This window comes from Mustela erminea, chromosome 3 (assembly GCF_009829155.1).
Source record: "Mustela erminea isolate mMusErm1 chromosome 3, mMusErm1.Pri, whole genome shotgun sequence".
In the NCBI taxonomy this organism is placed as follows: domain Eukaryota; kingdom Metazoa; phylum Chordata; class Mammalia; order Carnivora; family Mustelidae; genus Mustela; species Mustela erminea.
In genome coordinates this window covers 128,959,385-128,978,769 of record NC_045616.1, presented here as the reverse complement: position 1 = coordinate 128,978,769, position 19,385 = coordinate 128,959,385, and the positions used below count along the sequence as shown (strand labels likewise).

At 37.5% G+C, this 19,385-nt stretch overlaps 1 protein-coding gene across 1 annotated transcript in view; it reads right to left on the bottom strand.

The window, feature by feature from the left end:
• Positions 1 to 1,643: 1,643 nt before the first annotated feature.
• The window catches only part of HCN1 (hyperpolarization activated cyclic nucleotide gated potassium channel 1), a 392,660-nt gene continuing 374,918 nt past the window's right edge, over positions 1,644 to 19,385 (bottom strand). Inside the window, exons 7-8 of the mRNA XM_032337446.1 lie at positions 7,984 to 8,148; positions 1,644 to 4,641 (exon numbers count right to left, since the gene is read on the bottom strand). Of these exons, the coding sequence (XP_032193337.1) occupies positions 3,737 to 4,641; positions 7,984 to 8,148 (1,070 nt within the window). The 3' untranslated portion in view covers positions 1,644 to 3,736. The remainder of the gene's footprint in view (positions 4,642 to 7,983; positions 8,149 to 19,385) is intronic.

Here is a 19,385-nt window from a genome sequence, read left to right as displayed (position 1 = left end):
AGAGAATAAGTAATTTTCAAATAGGCAGAGCATGTAATAAAATTTTGCTAGGTGCAGTGCAGATGAACAAAATAATCAGACTTGGGTTTTATGGCACATATTCTAGAAGGATAGAAGCATAAGAGCGATAAATCTTGTTCACACAGCTTAATGTCATAAATTATGAAAGTAAAATTCTTAAGAGCAAAATAGCATAGTAAAATTATAAATTAACAAATATAAACACTTGAATTTAAGAAGTCATGGAGACTTAAAAAAAAAATAAGCCTGAAAGTTGATAGAAATCACTTCTATTTGGAAGAGTAAATAATTCAGGTTTTAAAAATAATAACATCTAAAGTTTAAAACATATCACATTGTTTAAATCACCCAAGTCCTTTAGGAACTAGCCTACCTCGGCTGTGTACTTTGTAATGTCCTGCACATGTTATGCTCACTTAAGTTTATAAATGGCAACCACCTTTTTTAAAGAGGGACGGCATCCGTCAGGGAATCATTCACTTATGGAGTGGTCACTGAGACCCAGAAACAGACTATTTATTTGATGAATAGAGTCTGTTGCCATTCCTGCCATTTATCCTTACAGTTTTCAAGATTCCTTCATGCAACGCAATAAACTCTATGTCAGGCTTTTAGGTCTGATTCAAAATCCACTTGCAAAGGGAGGTTCTGCTACTATCAAAAGCCTTTGCAAGGCCGTAGGCTGTCATAGAAGAGGTTTCTATAATAAATTACAAGGTGAATTTTTTTTCCATCTCTAAATCTAATAGCACAGAAATGACTGTTTTGGAATTGGGTAACAACCAAGGAGGTACAGAGCAAAGAATAAAAAGACTTCAACTAGTACTGTAGGGAATAGGTAAAACACAGGGACAACTGGGAAACCCAGGTTCTTTTTACCTTCCTCTCTACAGCCACGGGCTATCTGTAATTTTTTAATGACTATCAAGTATAAGCCCTCTTGGAGATCTTATGATGTAAAGGTAGAAAGAAGCAAATCTGTACTCAATAAAACAAAACATTGGATTAGAGTGTATTGATAAAATAAAATATTCATGATATTAGTTTATTTTCTATTGAATTTATTAATAATCTTTATATATATTTATATATGTATGGCTTTGAGCAAAGACAAAAGAAATACTCTAATTCGTCCCTGATCATACAGTTGTTGTAAGAATCAGCTTTTCTACTATTTTCCCAGCAGCAGAAAGACCAATCTTTTCAATAATACATTTCTTTCTGTACAGATTAAAACTCCATACTTATGGGCTTAACTATGTACAGAGAAAAGAGGTCACTTTTCAACTAGCAATGGACTTTTATATTACAGGAATGTGAGTCAATTTTTTTCTTAACCTAAGCATTTATATTCATACATATATATGTATATAATTTACCCTGTACCATTTTTTTTAGTTTAACATATAAACCTTAGTTTTTGTCCATTCTGTTACAAAGTGAATAAAAATGTTATGGTTGCACTGAAAGACCATGCAATTCACTTTTGCTTGTGTTTCCCAATAGTGCTCAAAATAAAAAACCAAAAATTTATATATAAAAATATTTCACTACCAAACCCATTAGTGCTATCAAATGTAAACCTTTAATAATTTAAAGGACCAATACATGATCTTAATAAATTGAAGTTAATTCTCAATATTTTAATAAAATAAAGGAGTTTTGTACTGATATGTAAATGGTCTTGCAGCTTTCCCATAGGCTCTGGGTAGACTGAACAATCCCCTTCTTACACCATTCTTGACATGCCATCAGATATCACCAGCATGTTAATGACAACATTACATTGACTAGCATAGTTGATTACTTCCACACAAGCTGGGGTCTGTTAGAAAGGAAACATAACAACTCATTTTGGTAGTATAGGTATTATATCCATAAAAGGCATAACAGGCAGCATGGATCCATTTTAGAGTTTTTGCTTTTTGTTTTGTTTTCTGTCCTCAAGTCTGTCTGGAGGCCCTGCCCCGTTTAATGTGTGATCTTTGTTAAGTTCTTCTTAAATGCATCGCCAGTGTCAAAGATACTGAAGACCTCCATTTTAGGTCATTCTCTTTAACTTGGGTTATTTACAGAAGTTGGTTATTAGGAATCTTCCAATTGTGTTCCAGTCATCCACCACATTTGTGGGATGCATTAGGCACAAATGATTACTAAGGGACTTCTCTGAGAAGAAGCGGATGTTCACAGATCATGGAGAGTTAAGGAAACAGACAAACAAACGATGCTCACATTCAGTTCGCCCCCTGCTTTCTGTCATCATGTCCATACAATTTCGAGCACATTCTGAGTAACGGATCTCCTATCTAAGGGCTATGTTAGTCATCACATGCCTTAAGATTTACTAACCATTTTATTACAATACACATAGAACAAAGCGTGTGTTCCCAGACATGATGCTATCATGTACTTAGTTATTTTAAATGAACACCAGGGTAAACTACCAACTACCAACAGTGAAGACACAGAACACACTGGCAACACCAATCAAGCTGTGGTTTACAAATCATTACTTAAATAATAGTAATAATAGTAATAATATTAAATGAAAGTGAAAACCTCACTTCTAGACTTAAGTCAGAGATCCAAGTCAGCCTTACAGGAGTTTTAAGATAGGCAATTAATGAATGGTTATACTTTTCTAGAAATGAGAAATACTGTAAGCCTCTCCCTACAGTGACTGATCTGAACCTATTTTTTTTCCCCCAAAAAGCATGCAGGGACTATTTTCAGATGCTTGGTTATGGCAAGAAGGAAGAAAAGTAATGATTTTTGGTGTAATACAAGCAATCTGTAGAATTGAGCATACAGTTTTGCATAAAACATTGCAGGTTAAAATAATATTGTAGGTTTCAAGCCATTGCATTACAGTTGAATAACTGTCACAATTAGGTTTTGTAAAATTTCAAACTCTAAGTTTTGAAGTGAAGCAATAAAACTAAATTCTTAAGTGATGACTTTTACCTTCATACAGCACAGAATAGCTATTTTTATTTGGGTTGAAAAAGTTATTTACAACTAACATTGAGTCTTGGTAAAAGTCCAATAACACATGAAGACAAATATCCCCTCAGCTTTCTGAAAGGTCAATGAACATGTTTGAGGTTAGAGATATTCCTAATGGTGGCAATGTTAGTCTCCAACCGTGGCCAAGCACACCGTGTGTTCTGTAACCTAATTCAAAATTGAAAGCACCAAAATACAATTTGGATCTATAAAATGGGACTTGCTATTTAATTCTCCATAATTAATGATTAACAATTTAGATGCAGAGACACAGCTCATGAAAGAAGTTTTGGTTGGTGCTATTCAGTAGCTCACTTGAGTTGCCTTTTAAAATCAGAGTTTTGTTTCCACTGAATCCAAGAACTCTTCATAAAGTAGAGAAATACATATATCAAAGGAATTCAGTAAAAGTAGGTTAAAAATAAATGATCTTACAACAACATTTTAAATCCTTTAATGATTTAAAGAAAGGAGGACATATAACACTGAATGCTAAACAGGTCTTTTGAACTTCTCTTGGGAATTTAGATAGATTATTTAATAGTAGATATATATTTATATATTGTACATTTTGCATGTAGGCCAGAGCTGTCTAAAATATCTCTTCATAGTAGGCTATAGGAATCTATCAGGAGATAGAATAAAATAAGATCTGAGGAGATTCTCAGTTTATTAGAGTATTTCTTTCTGCTTTGACAATCAGCAGGGATCATAAATTTGAAGCAAATCGTGGCTTTTCTGCCTCTGGGTCTGTAGTTAAGACTGAGGAAGACTCTCTCGGAAGAGCAGCTGCTGGTGGAGGGGGTGCGGGAGGGGCTCCTCGGTTAGGGGGAATGGCTCCCGAGGACATCTGTCGGAACAGGGTGACCCGCGGGGGGACGGTGCCCCTGCCCCCCCCCGCCTGCAGGCCCGGGCCGTGAACGGCGGTCACGGGCTGAGGGATGGAGGCCAGGGACTCGCCCACAGTGGGATGAGGTCTGGAAAGGAGAGTGGAAACCTCATGGGGCAGCGAGGGCTGCGAGGCCGACAGGGGCCTGACTTCCCGGGTCAGGCTGGTGTTGTGCAGCGCCTGCGTGCTCCTGTGCACTTCGTTTTTCGGCGTGGAGCTGCCCGGTGTCTGCGGCTGCGGGGGCGGCTGCGGGGGCTGCGGGGGCGGGGGCTGCTGGAGCTGCTGCTGCTGCTGCTGCTGCTGCTGCTGCTGCTGCTGCGTGAGGGACAGCTGGGACGCAGTGGGGGAGGCATAGTGGAAAGTTCGAGTGGCCAGCGGGCTCTGTACGGGAGGGCTGCAGACCGCGGTGGTGTAGGAGCAGGGCGAGAGGATGGCGGACGGCTGGGGGGTCTGCGTGCTGGGGCTGGGGGAGTGCAGGTTGCTGTGGGACAGACTGGTCGCTGTGTACACCGGCGGAGACTGTGTCCTCATGCGGGAGGTCGGAGTCATGGTGGAAGAGGTGGAATTCAGGGCCGTCATCTGGGGGTAATTGATCGGGGCGATCGCCTGCACCATCTCCCGGTCGTGCTTCACTATCTGCTTCAGGATCTCGTTCTCCTGATTGTTGAAAACGCCAGTGTTCAGATCCTTCTGGAACTTCTGCAGAAGAATGGAATTTTTCTTTCCTGTCAGCGGGAACAAACAGAGCCACTTAGAAAGCTGCGGAGGACGGCCGATGAGCCCAGGGGAGAGTGACTCCTGGAAACCCAAGTATGCCCGAGTTTCGCGGGAGACGCTTGAAAGCCAAATACTCACCTTCAGGCGCCAACGGAAAAGGGGGCTCCTGCCCTTCGCGCTTCCTGTATCTCTCTGGGAAATCTTACCTTCTCTGCAAGTCAGGTTGAAGTCTGGAATAGATGGCAAAAGCCATCTTACAGGAGAGAGGGAGATAGTGGACGCGAGGGCTACTTTGAAGGGTGGGAGAAGAAAGGGTATTTGGATCAGGATGGGCCTGGAATCAAAATGTAAGTTTAAAGCTACCTTTTTTCAGGAAACTACTATGGAACACTTACTATGTGACAGGTACCCTACAGAAGGCTTTGGACAGACTGATTGTGTTTAATCCTCAACTCTTGGCGGTGGATGTGTTTCTAATCCTATTTCACCCATCAGGAGAACGGGACATAGGAAGGTTGGAACCATGCCCAAGAGAAGCTGGTTACTAAGAAACAGGACCGCGGAAGGAAAACCGCAGATATGATCGCAGACGCTTCCTAAGAACCACGAACCAGCTGCAGGCATCGGTATGACGGGAGCACCTTCTAGAAATGCAGTCAGTTAGGCTCCCTCCTTCTTGGGGACCGAGATGCTGCATCTTACTGAGATGCTCAGATGCAAATCTGAGGAGCCCGTGCGGCAAGTCTCTGCCTTTGAAGCGTGCCCTATGCCAGGGTCCTCCACCAGACATTCATAGTCTTCTCATCTCTGGAGCTTTGAAAAATACTGATTTTCATCTGGACCCCATTAATTAAACCACAATAACCAGACATGGGGTCCGGATTTCAGATTTCAGTCCTTTCAAAGCGTACTTCCTCAGAAGACTTTGATGCACCGCCGGCTGAGAACCACTTCATAATCCTTCCTTTTCTGAAAGGTCTTGGTGAGGATTAAGGGGCATCGTGTATGGCGGGTTCTCAGCTCCCTCTAGAACCTCAGTAAGCAGCACCTCTCCTTCCTGCCATTGTCTTTGGAGTGCTTTGCTGTAAGTAGACATTCTCTGGCAGGATGATGACAGAATCCAAATTAGATCGATGAAAGGGGAAAATTAGTGACTTTTGGTGACATCATTGATAACATAATTCCCAGATAAATATCGTAACTGAAAATGAATGAATTTTCCATATTGCTAAATAAAGTTAGAGTTCGAAGGAATAGTTTTTAGTGGAAATATATGTTATAATTTACTTGGATGCAGGTAAACTATCATTTTAAATGACTGCCGAAATAAATGTTTCTCCTTACAGAACTGTTCTAATTTTCTCAAGAACAAAAGCTCCTATATCCGTAATAAATATAAATGCTTATTTAGCATATTGCCTTAACTGAATATGGTCTATATATATGAGCAATAGAACAGAATGAAGGATAATATTTCTTTGTGATCCTGTGAATAGTCAACATTTTGTAATATAAATATCTGTGAACTTGTGGAGAAATAAAGATTTTAATGCACTGTTAGAATTTTATAAGGATCAAAACTGCAAATGCTTGGTGCTTATTAGTGATTTTATTGCCTGTATTATTGAGCGCAAACCATTTCATGCAAACTTTCTTATAAAAATTAACTGGAAAAAGTTAGATGAGAGTGAAGCTGATCAGAGTAACAGAAATTATTTATTAAAATATCCTGATTTTCATTCGGGAGGGTATGTGAAATGGTGAAAGCTGTGAAGTATGCAAGCCTGACGATTCACAGACCTGTACCCCTGAGGCAAATAATACATTATATGTTAATTAAAAATAGTTAATAAAAAAATCCTGATTTTAACACTTTTCTCTAAAAATGTCTAGCTGGCTAAGCAGAAAAACGCATGTGTTCAGAAGTTAGTCTCTAGCTCTACCGTGAGCACTCACATACCACAAAGAGGTAAATTATTTTCAAATTAAATAAAGATGGTTTCAGGAATGCCCACTTTTATGGGCACTGTCTCTCTCGACACTGTGTCCTATTGCCTATCTAAACTGTCAATATGAATTTCTGATATGTGTGTTATGTCTAATGATAATGTCCAAATACTACCTTTACTTCTCCTAACCTAATTTCAGAGCCTAATGATCTGTCATCCCACTTCTGTAGAAGGAAAGAAAGATACAAAGTGCAGAAGAAAAGCTGACATAAGATTACATCAATCAAAAATCCTTACCTTTAATAAGAATGAAGGACTTGTTTATTTCCAAGTGATCCCAGCCCCATCTCGTTTGAGATCATTGATTCCTGCATCCCTCCCTACAACCTCTCTTCAAGAATATTCATTGTGTACTACGTACTGCGAATGTAATAGTGAATTAGACATGACCTCTCCATTTACAAATCTTAGCATCTTTAGAGCAACTGCAATAACAGAAGCAGTATTTTGATGGAGGAAATTCCTAGGGGGATGGGAGAACATACCCAGGTTACTCAGCCTAGGAGCAGGAGTGGGTTAGGAGGTCACAGAAGATTTCTACAGGGAAGTTATGTCTAAACTCAAGTTAGGACAACGGAGTAGAGGTAAGCAAGGAAAAGGGGCAGAGCACGGTAGAGTAGGGGAAGAGGATTTAGGTGTAGAAAATGAATGCATACACCTTCTCACATCAGAATCTTCTAGCACATCTTGGGAAGCTAACAGCAAGCCAATCTGATCTAACTTTACTATAGCAATTCTTCAAGTCTTTTAACTAGTGTAACTAATATAAGGTCTAATTTATATATTCTTATTGGAAAGCAGAGAAGCCTGTAAAATAAGTTGTTTATGAAGTAAAGCATCTAAGTCGGGTACTTCTAGGAAGGTTTTTCCTGCTCGAGTCTGTATTACAAACGTTTCTAGAAGTTTCTACAGAGACAATTAAAATGCACAAGTTTTCAGTTTTCAATATAAAACTAAAAATGAAAAGTTGATACATAATTATTTAAAAAACCTTGTAGTAAAATTATTTGGTTTGTAATGTAGACTCATACTATTATATTTTTAGTTCTATTTTAGTGCTACCTAAAATTTTTATCATTGCTTTTTACCTGAAGATTCAAATTGTTTTGTCATCACTGGGGAAATCAGATTGAGCAGCTAATAAAAATAGAGATGATTAAATAAACCCAGAATACTTAGATGAGAGAGTTAGAGAGTAGAAATAGGGCTAGAGCTAACTGCTGGTTCTATGCTAATTAATAGGCAACCTATTATAGCATATAGGACTTAGGATTGCAAATATATATCAGCCCACTAAAGTATAAATTATACACAAAAAAGATAGGAAATGGAAGAGAATACCTATCCGATCTAGTCGGTCAATGGCAACCGTCTCGAAGGCTCGCCTCATCATTGGATATTCTTCCAGGACCTCGTTGAAGTTGTCCACAGAAAGTGAATAAAGACGACAGTATGTATCAGCTCGAACACTGGCAGTGCGGCGGCCCTTGGTCAGCAAGCAAATCTCTAGGAAACCAAGAGAGAAAGACTTGGTAATTTACCAAAATTTGGTAATTTACCAAAAGACTTGGTAATTTACCAAAGACTTTGGTAATTTACTTTCAAAGACCACCAAGACCCACAATTGAAAAAAAAAAAAAAAGTCTCATGGTGTCATCAACCAATGTTTGGCAGCATTTCCTATTTTATCAGTAAATTCCTTCTGACAAAAATACCCAATTGACAATACTCAACCTTAAAATAATATTCATTGTTAAACAGTTTAAATCTTTTAGTTCAAATGGAAAGCTGAAATGGAGTTACCTATCCTTCAGCCCTCATTCCAATCCACCTGAAATAACAATAAAAATGTAAAAAAGAGAATCGTAAGTCCACAACAGAGTCGAACACTGGAAGAAACTGTAATCAGGGCTCTTGGGTGGCTCAGTCATTAAGTGTCTGCCTTTGGCTCAGGTCATGATCCCAGGGTCTTGGGATCAAGCCCCACATCAGGCTCCCTGCTCTGAGGGGAAGCCCGTTTCTCCCTCTCCACTCCCCCTGCTTTTGTTCCCACTCTCTCGTTGTGTTTCTCTCTGTCAAACAAATAAATAAATTCTTTTTTTTTTTAAAGATTTTATTTATTTATTTGACAGAGAGAGAGAGATCGCAAGTAGGCAGAGAGGCAGGCAGAGAGAGAGAGGAGGAAGCAGGCTCCCTAGGATCATGACCTGAGCCGAAGGCAGAGGCTTTAACCCACTGAGCCACCCAGGCACCCAATAAATTCTTAAAAAAAAAAAAAAAAAGATAGTATAATCAGACAAGATTTTTATTAAGTTTGGAAGGCAAAAAGCAGATCATATGATATAGATAGAAACCAAAGTGAACCCACACACTGGCCTAGAAAGTCCTATGATCAGGAAAAACTGGACCAGGTTTTGGGGAATGCATTCAGGCATGCCTTACATAAGGGGAGATCTCATTCCCATGAGATGGGTATAGAACACTATATTCCAAATGCACAGAGAGGCTTTCTATTTCAATAATTTCTAAGAAAAATTCTTTTTGGAGAATTAGATTTCCAAAATTCAGTAAAGCAAACATTTGCGAATTTGGATTTCCTTAATTTCTAACTTAAATGAGTCTACAAGTGATAATTTTTTATTTCATTTCTCTAAATTTATTAATTAAACTCTATAAATTTTGATTTTTTTAAAAAATTAGAAATATTTTTAAGAAATTTAGTTTCAGGATAACCAGTTTGAAAAAAGAAATGGCAGAAGTATTTTTGAATACACAATTTCCTAACATAAGGAAATAATAGAAAAATAATTATTGAAAGAGGCCTAAATGCACACTCTTCTGAACTTTTTAAGTAACTTCATATTACCTACTTTTTGTTATTTCTATACTGATGATTTAAAAAAAAGATTTCTTAATTGAGAGTTCATTTAAATGCAATCTGGTAAGAACAATAATACAGACGGTGGGTATTCTGGAAGTATTAAGAAGCACATTTGAACCAATCTGGGGAGATAGCATTTTAGGAAATGCCACTGAAGCAACCACTTATGTTGTTGTTCACGCTGGTAAACATGTAAATTTAATAAGTAATATTGTGGGGAGTTCACATTTGTGTGCATGCATGCATCTGTGTGTAATAGTGTATGTAGAAAGATGAATCTATATTATATTTAAACATAAAGCATATTATCACTTCATAGAATTTGCTGTCTACTCTACAGAATGTAATAAAAGAAGTATTTTTTAGCACTACCCCCCAATTAAATTCCTGTTGGTCACTAAAGTACAAATGCCATATCATGTAATTTATAATTGGGACATTATGGTGAGTAAACTGATAGAAAACCCATTACTGCTAAGTGTTGCTTTCAAATCTGTGCAACTTGTCATGTAGAATGGTTAGGTTATAAACCTCATGGAAAATAACCAGTGAGATGTAACAGAGATCTTAAAAAGTATACATAACCTTCAACCCAGAAATTTTACTGGACAATCTAACCCAAGGAATACTCTATAATTAGAGCAATGTTGGGAGATGGAGTGGAGAAGGGAATTGGGGGAAATCGAAGCGGGAGATAAACCATGAGAGACTGTGGACTCTGAGAAACAAACTGAGGGTTTGGAGTGGGGGTTGGGTTGGGTGAGCCTGGTGGTGGGTATTACGGAGGGCACGTATTGCATGGAGCACTGGGTGTGGTGCATAAACAATGAATGCTGGGACACTGAAAAGAAATGAAATAAAATGGGAGAAAAAAAGAACAATGTTTACATAGTGATAAATATTTATTTAATCAGATCTGAAAGAGTGTGCCCTAAATGTTTAACGAGTCAAGATACAACAGGTACATGGCCACTAGATGACCTATGTGGCATTTATGAAAAGGGAAGCTTTTAAAGTCAGAGTGATAACCATGAATGGTCAGAAAGCTTGAGTGAGAAAAGGATACAAGATTGTAATTACAGTCAGATAAAAATGATCATAATGATAATAATAACATCTACCTATATGCCTTGCTCCAGATGAAAAACACTCCTTTATGCAGATGTGCATTTTTTTCAATGTCTCTTTAAATAAATTATTTTTATTTTGTGATGTGCATAACTTATTTAAAAAACTAGTTATAAAATTAATATCTAAGTGCACAGAATAGGAAACAAAAAACAAGATATGAGGGAATGCAAACCTGTTAGTAGTGATTATGACAGCAGGAGATTTCCTCAACTTTACCTTCCATTCTTTTTCATATAGTTTTGTTTTGGCACTTATGTTTTTAATTTCCAAATGCTTTCCATTTTCCTATTTTATTGCTTTCTCATTATATCCTTTTCTTTCATTATAGATGTAATGTGCACTATCTCCTGATGGGTGTTAAAAGTTCTGAATACGAAAGACACAAATATGCTCCAACATGGACAGACCTCAGTGTGTTTCACAAACATAAGTGGAAGAAGCAAGACATGAGTCCACATGTTCTATGATTCCATATATATGAAGTATCCAGAGAAGGCAAATCTAGAGAGACAAATTATTGGTTGCTTGGGAGAGCGGGTGAGAAAGGAGATTCACAGTAAATGGGTCCAAGAAATCTTACTGGGGTGATGAAAATGTTCTAAACTTGATTTATGGTGATGGCTTCAAAATTTGGTAAATTTAATAAAAAAATTAAATTGTACACTTGACATGGGTGACATATATGTAAAATATATTGCAATAAAACTATGAAAGTGAAAAGAAAAACGGGCTTTTGTTTTTATATTTTATATATATTTTAGTGCCCTTCTGTTTTCTAAATTCTTTCTCTCCACTATCTCTGCCTCTGTGTCTGACCTTTCTTTGAATGTTTAATGGTTTCTTCAGGTAATCCACTGACATCCTTCCACATTTAAGGATGAAAAATCTGGTGATGTGGCATAATTTGTTGATTTGGAGTTTCTCTTTAGAGCAAAGGGATAGGCAATTTGTTCTCTTATTTCCTTAAATTCTGGAATGGGGAAGGCTTTACTCTAGGGTCACTAGTAAGTCCTAGTTGTCTGCCTTCTTCACTTGCTTTCAAAGAAGAACCTCAGGAGAATAAAATGCCTCGTTACAGGCTGCTGGGCAATGTGGAGTGAGGGACAGATAACACTACGTATCACATGCAGGCGTGGGTAGGGCCCCTGTTTTCTCCCTCACTTTTCATTTGGCTCTCTGTAGTCCTAGGGTCTCAGCTGGGAGCCATTCTTGGGTTCTGCCAGGAGATCTGCTCCTGCCCTGGCCATAGTCTTTCATATGTAGATTCCAAGTTCCCTCTACTTTCCCTTCAAGTTTCATCAGTAACCAGCAGCATACTTAAAACAAATTTTTGGCCTAAACAACTGTAATTTTATGTTATTACAGTTCTGGAGGCAACACAAAATTCTTCAGCCATTAATTCTTGGCAATAATCTCGTAGTGAGAAACAGAACAAACGAAGGTGTACTCACTAGTGGAGTGAAGGTATACTCATTGGTCAGTTTGAAAATCACTTTGAATAGTCCCTCCTTTTAAAGCTCCAAAGTCTTTGTTTCTACCATGAATAACAAAACTAATACATGCCACAACTTAGCAATGAAAAAAGCAAACTTCTGATTGGAAAGGAGTCTTAGATTTCATGAAATGAATTTCTAGACTCAGTATGTGAGTGGAGCAGCTGCTTCTCCATGAATTAATTTTTGATTATTACTAAGTTATTTTGGAGATCTGCTTATTGAGGGAAGAGGGACTTGTGTCAGGTGTTACAGAGTTTTTGTGCATTTCCTCTGCGTGCGTGCGTGCGTGCGTGTGTGTGTGTGTGTGTGTTTGGGTTTGGATTAAAAACATAAAGAAAAACGATTTTATTCATCTGTATCTCATACTATCTTTGAGGTTCCTAAGAAATTATGGATATATAGTTTGTCACTACTTTTATTTTCTTGTATTGCATTTTCTAATTATTTCCTTAAAATTACTTATCTCGATCACTGGTTTGACAGTTTAAATACAGCAATTATACAGTGACATTATTGTATCCCTCCTGAGACTGCAACCTTGAGATTTGAACCCAGAGAAAATTATTTTAAAATGCTATGAGTACATCAATGATTGTGGATGAAACCAAGGTCCACACTAAGTTCTATTCTTAAGTTTTCAACAGTGTAATATTGGTTTTCCTGCGAGGTATCTCCCCTTTGTAACAGAACTTGCCAAATGATTTATGTGCTTTCTCTAAGCAACACAACACATCTTTGTGGGTTTTGTGCAATATCTATAATGAAGAAAGTATCTAGACTGCTTGGTAATATTTTCTTCAACGTAGATGATATTGTTTCTCACCAGGTAGAAAGCTAACTTGCTTTTGGGTGGTCAGATGACTTCACACAAAAAGTAAAGTTCACAATGAAATAAAATTGAACTCCCAAAAAACAAACTAAGTGTATCTTACAGATGTAAGTTTTTTTAACAAATAATATTATGGCACATTTTCTAGACCATGTTGATGTTCCAATCTTCCTACTTCTCCTTGTTTATTTACTCTTCAAGAACTAAACTGGGAATTTCCCAGTGGTGCTATCATTGTTTTAAGAATTTCAGTGCAAATTTACTTGGAAGTAAGTCTCTTTAGCTGGATATAAATTTCTAAATTATAATCCAGAACACAAGTATTTGGGTACTTGACATATTAATTTTAATTTTCTATGATTCTCCTTTTTTTTTTTTTCTTTTACAGGGTAAGTTATTTCACTTATTGAAGAGGAAAACTGACAGTAAAGCAACCTACCACAGGCACATTGGAAACTGTTTTCAGTTTCAACATTATAAAGAGTTATGTTCCAGGAGATTAAATTTGACTCACCACTATATATATATATATATATATATATATATATATATATATATACACACACATGTATATATATATACACACACACACACACACTTTTAATAAACCTTAGGGTATGAGATATATTCAACTACTCAGTGCTATTTTTGCAGACATCAGTTAACTTTATAAGCAGTTCAGTGACATTACTGATACCTATACAAAGTCACTTTATAAATGGCATCAAGAATTTTGCAACTCAGAAATATTTCCATGACCCCTAAAACAGAGTTTGACATTGCAGTAACACAAGAACTTACCAGGAACTTATGACAGAAATTTGTACGGTAATATGTTTATCCTGAGTTTCTAGAATTTATAGGAACATTTGTACTTAGTTGCTCGTAGTAACCTAAGCAAGAAGCTGCTTCCTTTTTTTTTTTTTTGTACCCAAGATCATGAAATAAAAGTAATTCTCCGCTGTGTATCAAAATACTAATTTCCTCTAAATTACTTAGGCTCCTAATCTAGTGTCTCATAGCATGTGCAAGAGGAAATAACACTTTTTTGTTGTTGTTTTCTTTCTATATCTGTATTTGTAATCTTTCTATATTTATACTAGTGAACTAGGAAAATGTCACCTCTTATTGCATAGGAGGTGGTAACATCTGGCTTAAATCAATCTGCATATCAAGCTTGGCTGGTAGAAGCACTTGAGATGTCTGTCACATGGATTTGAATAGCAATCGAGGGAATTTGGAGTAGAATAGAACATTAAATAGATATAAATTTGTAGTATTGATGTATTTTGAAATATTTCATGGGGCATCTGGGTGGCTCAGTCAGTAAGTGTCTGCCTTCTGCTCAGATCATGGTCTTGGGATCCTGGGATGGAGCCCTACATCAAAGTCCCTGCTAAGCAGGGAACCTGCTTCTCCCTCTCCTTCTGTTGTCCCCCTGCTTGTGCTCTCTCTTCCTCTAAAAAACAGATAAAATCTTTTAAAAATAGAAATATTTCACATCTTTAATAAGCTTCTGAAACAGACCGGATATAACATATTTCCAAATTCAGATATTACAAAAGAAGAGTCATGATAGTCTAATAAAAATATAAGTGGGTAGGAGAAGAATAAATGAAACAAGATGGGATTGGGAGGGAGACAAACCATAAGTGACTCTTAATCTCACAAAACAAACTGAGGGCTGCTGGGGGGAGGGGGTTTGGGAGAAGGGGGTGGGATTATGGACATTGGGGAGGTATGTGCTTTGGTGAGTGCTGTGAAGTGTGTAAACCTGGTGATTCACAGACCTGTACCACTGGGGATAAAAATATATGTTTATAAAAAATAAAAAATTAATTTAAAAAAAAATAGAATATCCAATTTTGCTTTATTTTCAAAGGATACAACCGGTTATTTCAGTTCTCACAGACACTGTCACATTTGTACAACTATTAGCATCTCCTACCACTGGTTATGCGGTCAGTTGTATCATCTAAAGTTACTGCTTTGCCAAAAAAATCTAAGGTATCCCCCATATGTTTGGTCAATTCATCTCTCTTAAAGTAGAGCATTTAGGGTGATCACCTGTGGCTCTGAATATTGGCCTAGTAGTGGCATTTCAGACAGGTTAAGCATTGGCAAAGCGGTTACAAGGATTAACTAAAATAGTGCTTACAGAGTGCCTGGCACAGCCTAGCACAGTGTGAGCCCTCCTGAAACACGCGTCCCTTCCTTTCCCCCTTAAGTTCCCTCTCTTCTTACTGTATTATTTTTCCTTGTGATTTTGACTCTACCTGCTGGAACAAAGGAAAATGTAATGTTTCATATACCAAGTAACTGTTCAAATTTGTGAAATATAATTATCATCTCCCACACCTTCCACCCTCTTGTAAACAATCTGTTCATCAACTAACCATCCCAATTCCTTAGACTTGGCTCAAGTGAGATGATTTCACACCCATGGGCACCCTTCTTAGTTATCTTTGTCTCTACTCTGCTTGATAATCGTGCATCTTAGACCCTATGGCACATTTACAGACTTACTTGTTTACGTGATTATTTCTCTAAACTATCTAATAAGGTCTTTAATGAAAAGTACAACCATCACATTTATAATATCTAGGACTGACTGTGGATTTAGTCACATGATATCATTGTGGTTCAAGAAATGAAGAATGAGTGAATCAATGAATAAATGAAAAGTAGAAATGACTTACAGCAGTGTGCAAATACGTTTCATAAAACACAGTGTTCACTCTTGAGTACAACATTCCAAATAGCCATATCTTTTTGAGGAGCTTTGACCCCATCCACCAGAAGTTACATTACTCATATCTATTATCTGGTTCCTATTGATTACAAACATGTTTGTGACATGATTGTTTCGTTCTGTTGGATTACAGATGTTCCCATTAAGGTTTATACTTCCCACTTCTAAAACTCTCACCCCTTACCATTCCTGATGATGGATGTGTCTTTAAATTCTACTGTGACTTCTTCAACTGCCTAATGTCTGCATAAAATCTGCTTTACACAATACTATTTATAAACTGTTATCTACTATATATTTATACTACTTGTCTTTCGCAGTTAAAATACTTGATGGACTATCTTGGTAATTTTCAAAATATCTGCTGGGTAGAAAAAAAAGCAATCACTGCCAGCCCCATGTTAGTCCATATGACATACAGAAGATTAAAGGGGAACTGTTATGCGATTGGAACAAAAATCACATAAAAAAATCAAAGCTAAGAAGGGTAAGACCATACATTTCCTGATTTCTATCCATCATTAAAAATCCACCGGACCACTCCAAATCTTCCCTTTTGATTTTAAATCTACCAACACTCAACTCTTTAAAAGTTAATCAAACATTGTGAATTATGAATGCCTTTAAAAAGCAGCCAGCTTCTAAAAAATTCATCAAATGATTTTAGCTCTTAGCTACATCAACTGTGTTTTCTTGAAGTGATATCTTGACAGCTCTGTTTTCCTATGTGGTTTAATATGCTTACACAAAATGAAAAAGAAAAAGAGAAGTACAGCAGAAATAATAGTCTAAACAGAAAATATATTCACTAGATATTTACGAGGCAAGTCTACTACAGCAAAACAGTTATTTGTCTCCAAAGCTTCCCCCAGGTTCTCTTTCTGTCTCTTTCAGTCACCTATACACATACACGTGTGAGTGATAAAATAGGGATTTAAATAAACATTTTCTTGGTTTATTCAATGTAACAATGAATGGCTAACTGATTCATACTGGAATCTTCAGTGCAGTGCTTCCCACACTTTAATATACATAAGATTCCCCTGGACATTTTGCTTAAAAGCATATTAGGATTTCGTAAATAGGGGGGTGCTGACAATGCATTTTTCTAACAAGGTTTTAGGTGATATCAGTGATGAGCTTTTTTGGGTGGGGAGGAGAAGTCTTGTAGCTGTCAGACTTACAACTAAAACAGGGTTCCTTGTTTAAAAGAAATTGGAGAAAAAGAGGGCATAAAGGAATGGAAATTAAGGGACGGTATAAATTCAAGTCAACAAATGATTTTCTTATTGCACCTTGAAGGAAACTATGGGGTACATTAAAAAAACAAAAACAAACAAAAACAAACAAACAAAAAAACCCCTCAGAGTTTATAGTTCATTAGAAATCCAAACACAATATATAAACCAAGCTTGAGGATAATTCCCAATCTAAAATGTCTGCTAGGGATTTTAACCTGATAAAAATCTAAAAATTCAAATACATGATCTGGCGGAATAGATTTCTGTGCACTTTTGGTGACAAGAGAAGGCTTAGTTAGGCTCTGAGAACAGTGTAGGAGTTGCACTGCCCAGGCCATGAGGATGCGGAAGACAGAAGAACGGATGGGAAGGAAGACGGAGTGAAGCAGTGTCCTGCGCACAGGTTCAGAGGAGAGTTTGGGTTGGGGCTCCCTCGGGAGTGTCGGAACAGAAGTCTCAGGATCATAGGAATTTGAGCAGGCAGGGAGAAAAGCACTCCGCAGGTAAGAGGTTTGGTCTTGACTGACAATATTATTGCAAGGCTTCTGAAGGAAGGGAGTTGTGTATAAAGTATGGTTTTAGGGAAGAATAAATGGAACAGAGCTGAGGAGTTCTCTGCGTGTCCGGCCATACCTGGGAAAAACACTCAGCCTCTCTTTCTCCAGAAGGTAAACTTGTTCTCTTTCACATCTGCTGTGAGAGATCTACAGTTGGCTTGTAAAATGGATGGGGGGAGAGGACTCCTAGCAGGTAAAAAAGTTTGTAAGGAAGTTTCACAATTACAGTTTGGGTAGGAGGAGATGGGGATATGCCTCAAATAAAGCTGTAGCATCCAGAACAACAGTGACCTCTTTGAGGAATTACTGTAAATGAGGCTTCAAAAGAACTTGAAAGGTGATGAGGCAGCTGTGAATTCTGAACTAGATGTAAAGGCAAACCACTAGAGGGTGTCTGCTTAGAGTGAGAGAAGATAAAAGGTTGTTTTGGGGAAAAAGGCAAGCAAAACTTCGACATCCAGAGAAAAATTTCATTTCATAAAACACTTGCTGACATGAAGCCAGGAGCTCTTTTTTGTAAAATTGGTTAGAAGTAGTATTTGTGTCGTGTGTCCGAGTTGCTAAGACTTCATCACGTAACTGAGTATGTGTATTTTTACAGGTGCGGCCATGATTGATGCCTGCTTAAAAGACAGGCATCCCAAACCTGGTCAGCAGCGCACAGGATGGTCTGGCTGGAGAACTCTTACCGATGGGGATGCTTTATGGTGGATTGTGACTGACAAGCCTAATTATGCCCTCTCATGGGGAGCCTGAAATTGAGGAATGAATAGGTAGGTAAGTCAGGGATGGCCCAAGTTATGGGAATGGTGAATTTTCCTAAAATGGCTTCTGGGGAACTGGAATTGCTATGGATTCCCAAGGGCCATTCTCTCTTGCCACAGAGTCAGCCTCTGACTTTCTGTGCTTCCTTTCTTCCCATATTTCCTCACAATAGGCTCTACCACCTCAGCTAACCCAAGCTTGACTCAATGCTGCTCAGCCCGAAAGTGCCTGACTCATACACTTCTCCATCTGGGACCTCTTTCGAGATATTCATTCCTGTCCATTTTGTTAAAAGCCTCTACCTTTTCTATTCTTACCCACTCTTGAGAGATTACGGTGAGTTCTTCAAGACCAGTAATGAGTAGTCACAGAGAAGCCTTGAAGTGAGTAGAAAACTAACTTCCTACCTACAGAGTTCCATTTTCTACTTCTGAATACTCCAAGGTATCAGTAGAGAGGTCAGCTGGAAATCTCTTTTTGGGCAAAGTAACAGCAAAAATGTATGAAACAAACGAAGAAACCCTACTACCATCCCCTTACCCAGAAAACAGGCACACTCATAAATTAATCTTATCACATGTTAAGTATCTGTTGACATCTTCTCCCTCCAAGAAGCATCGCTCTATATGACAAGTAAGCAAATTCAAGATAATAATTACAATCATAAAAATGGTACTTAAATTCTGATTCAAAAAGTTTGTGTATAAGTTCAAGTATATACTAATGATAAAAAATAATCCACATCAATAATCAGTTGGTTTAGTTACAGTAGCATGTATTAAGTGATAGGGGTAAAATGCATATGCATTAAATGAATAATAATAAGTAAAATATATTTTATAGAATGCTTTTGCTTATGTTATTCAGAATACATTAAATCTGGGAGAATGGCTAGTTTTAAAATGAGAGGATATAACAGGATTCCTATAGCCAAATCCAACCTTCACATTTTTGCTGCTTTTTGTATTATATTAAACATAGTTTTCATGTTTTTAAAGGTTTCCTTTTTTTTTCTTTTTAAGATTTATTTATTTATTTATTTGACAGACAGAGATCACAAGTAGGCAGAGAGGCAGGCAGAGAGGGGAGGA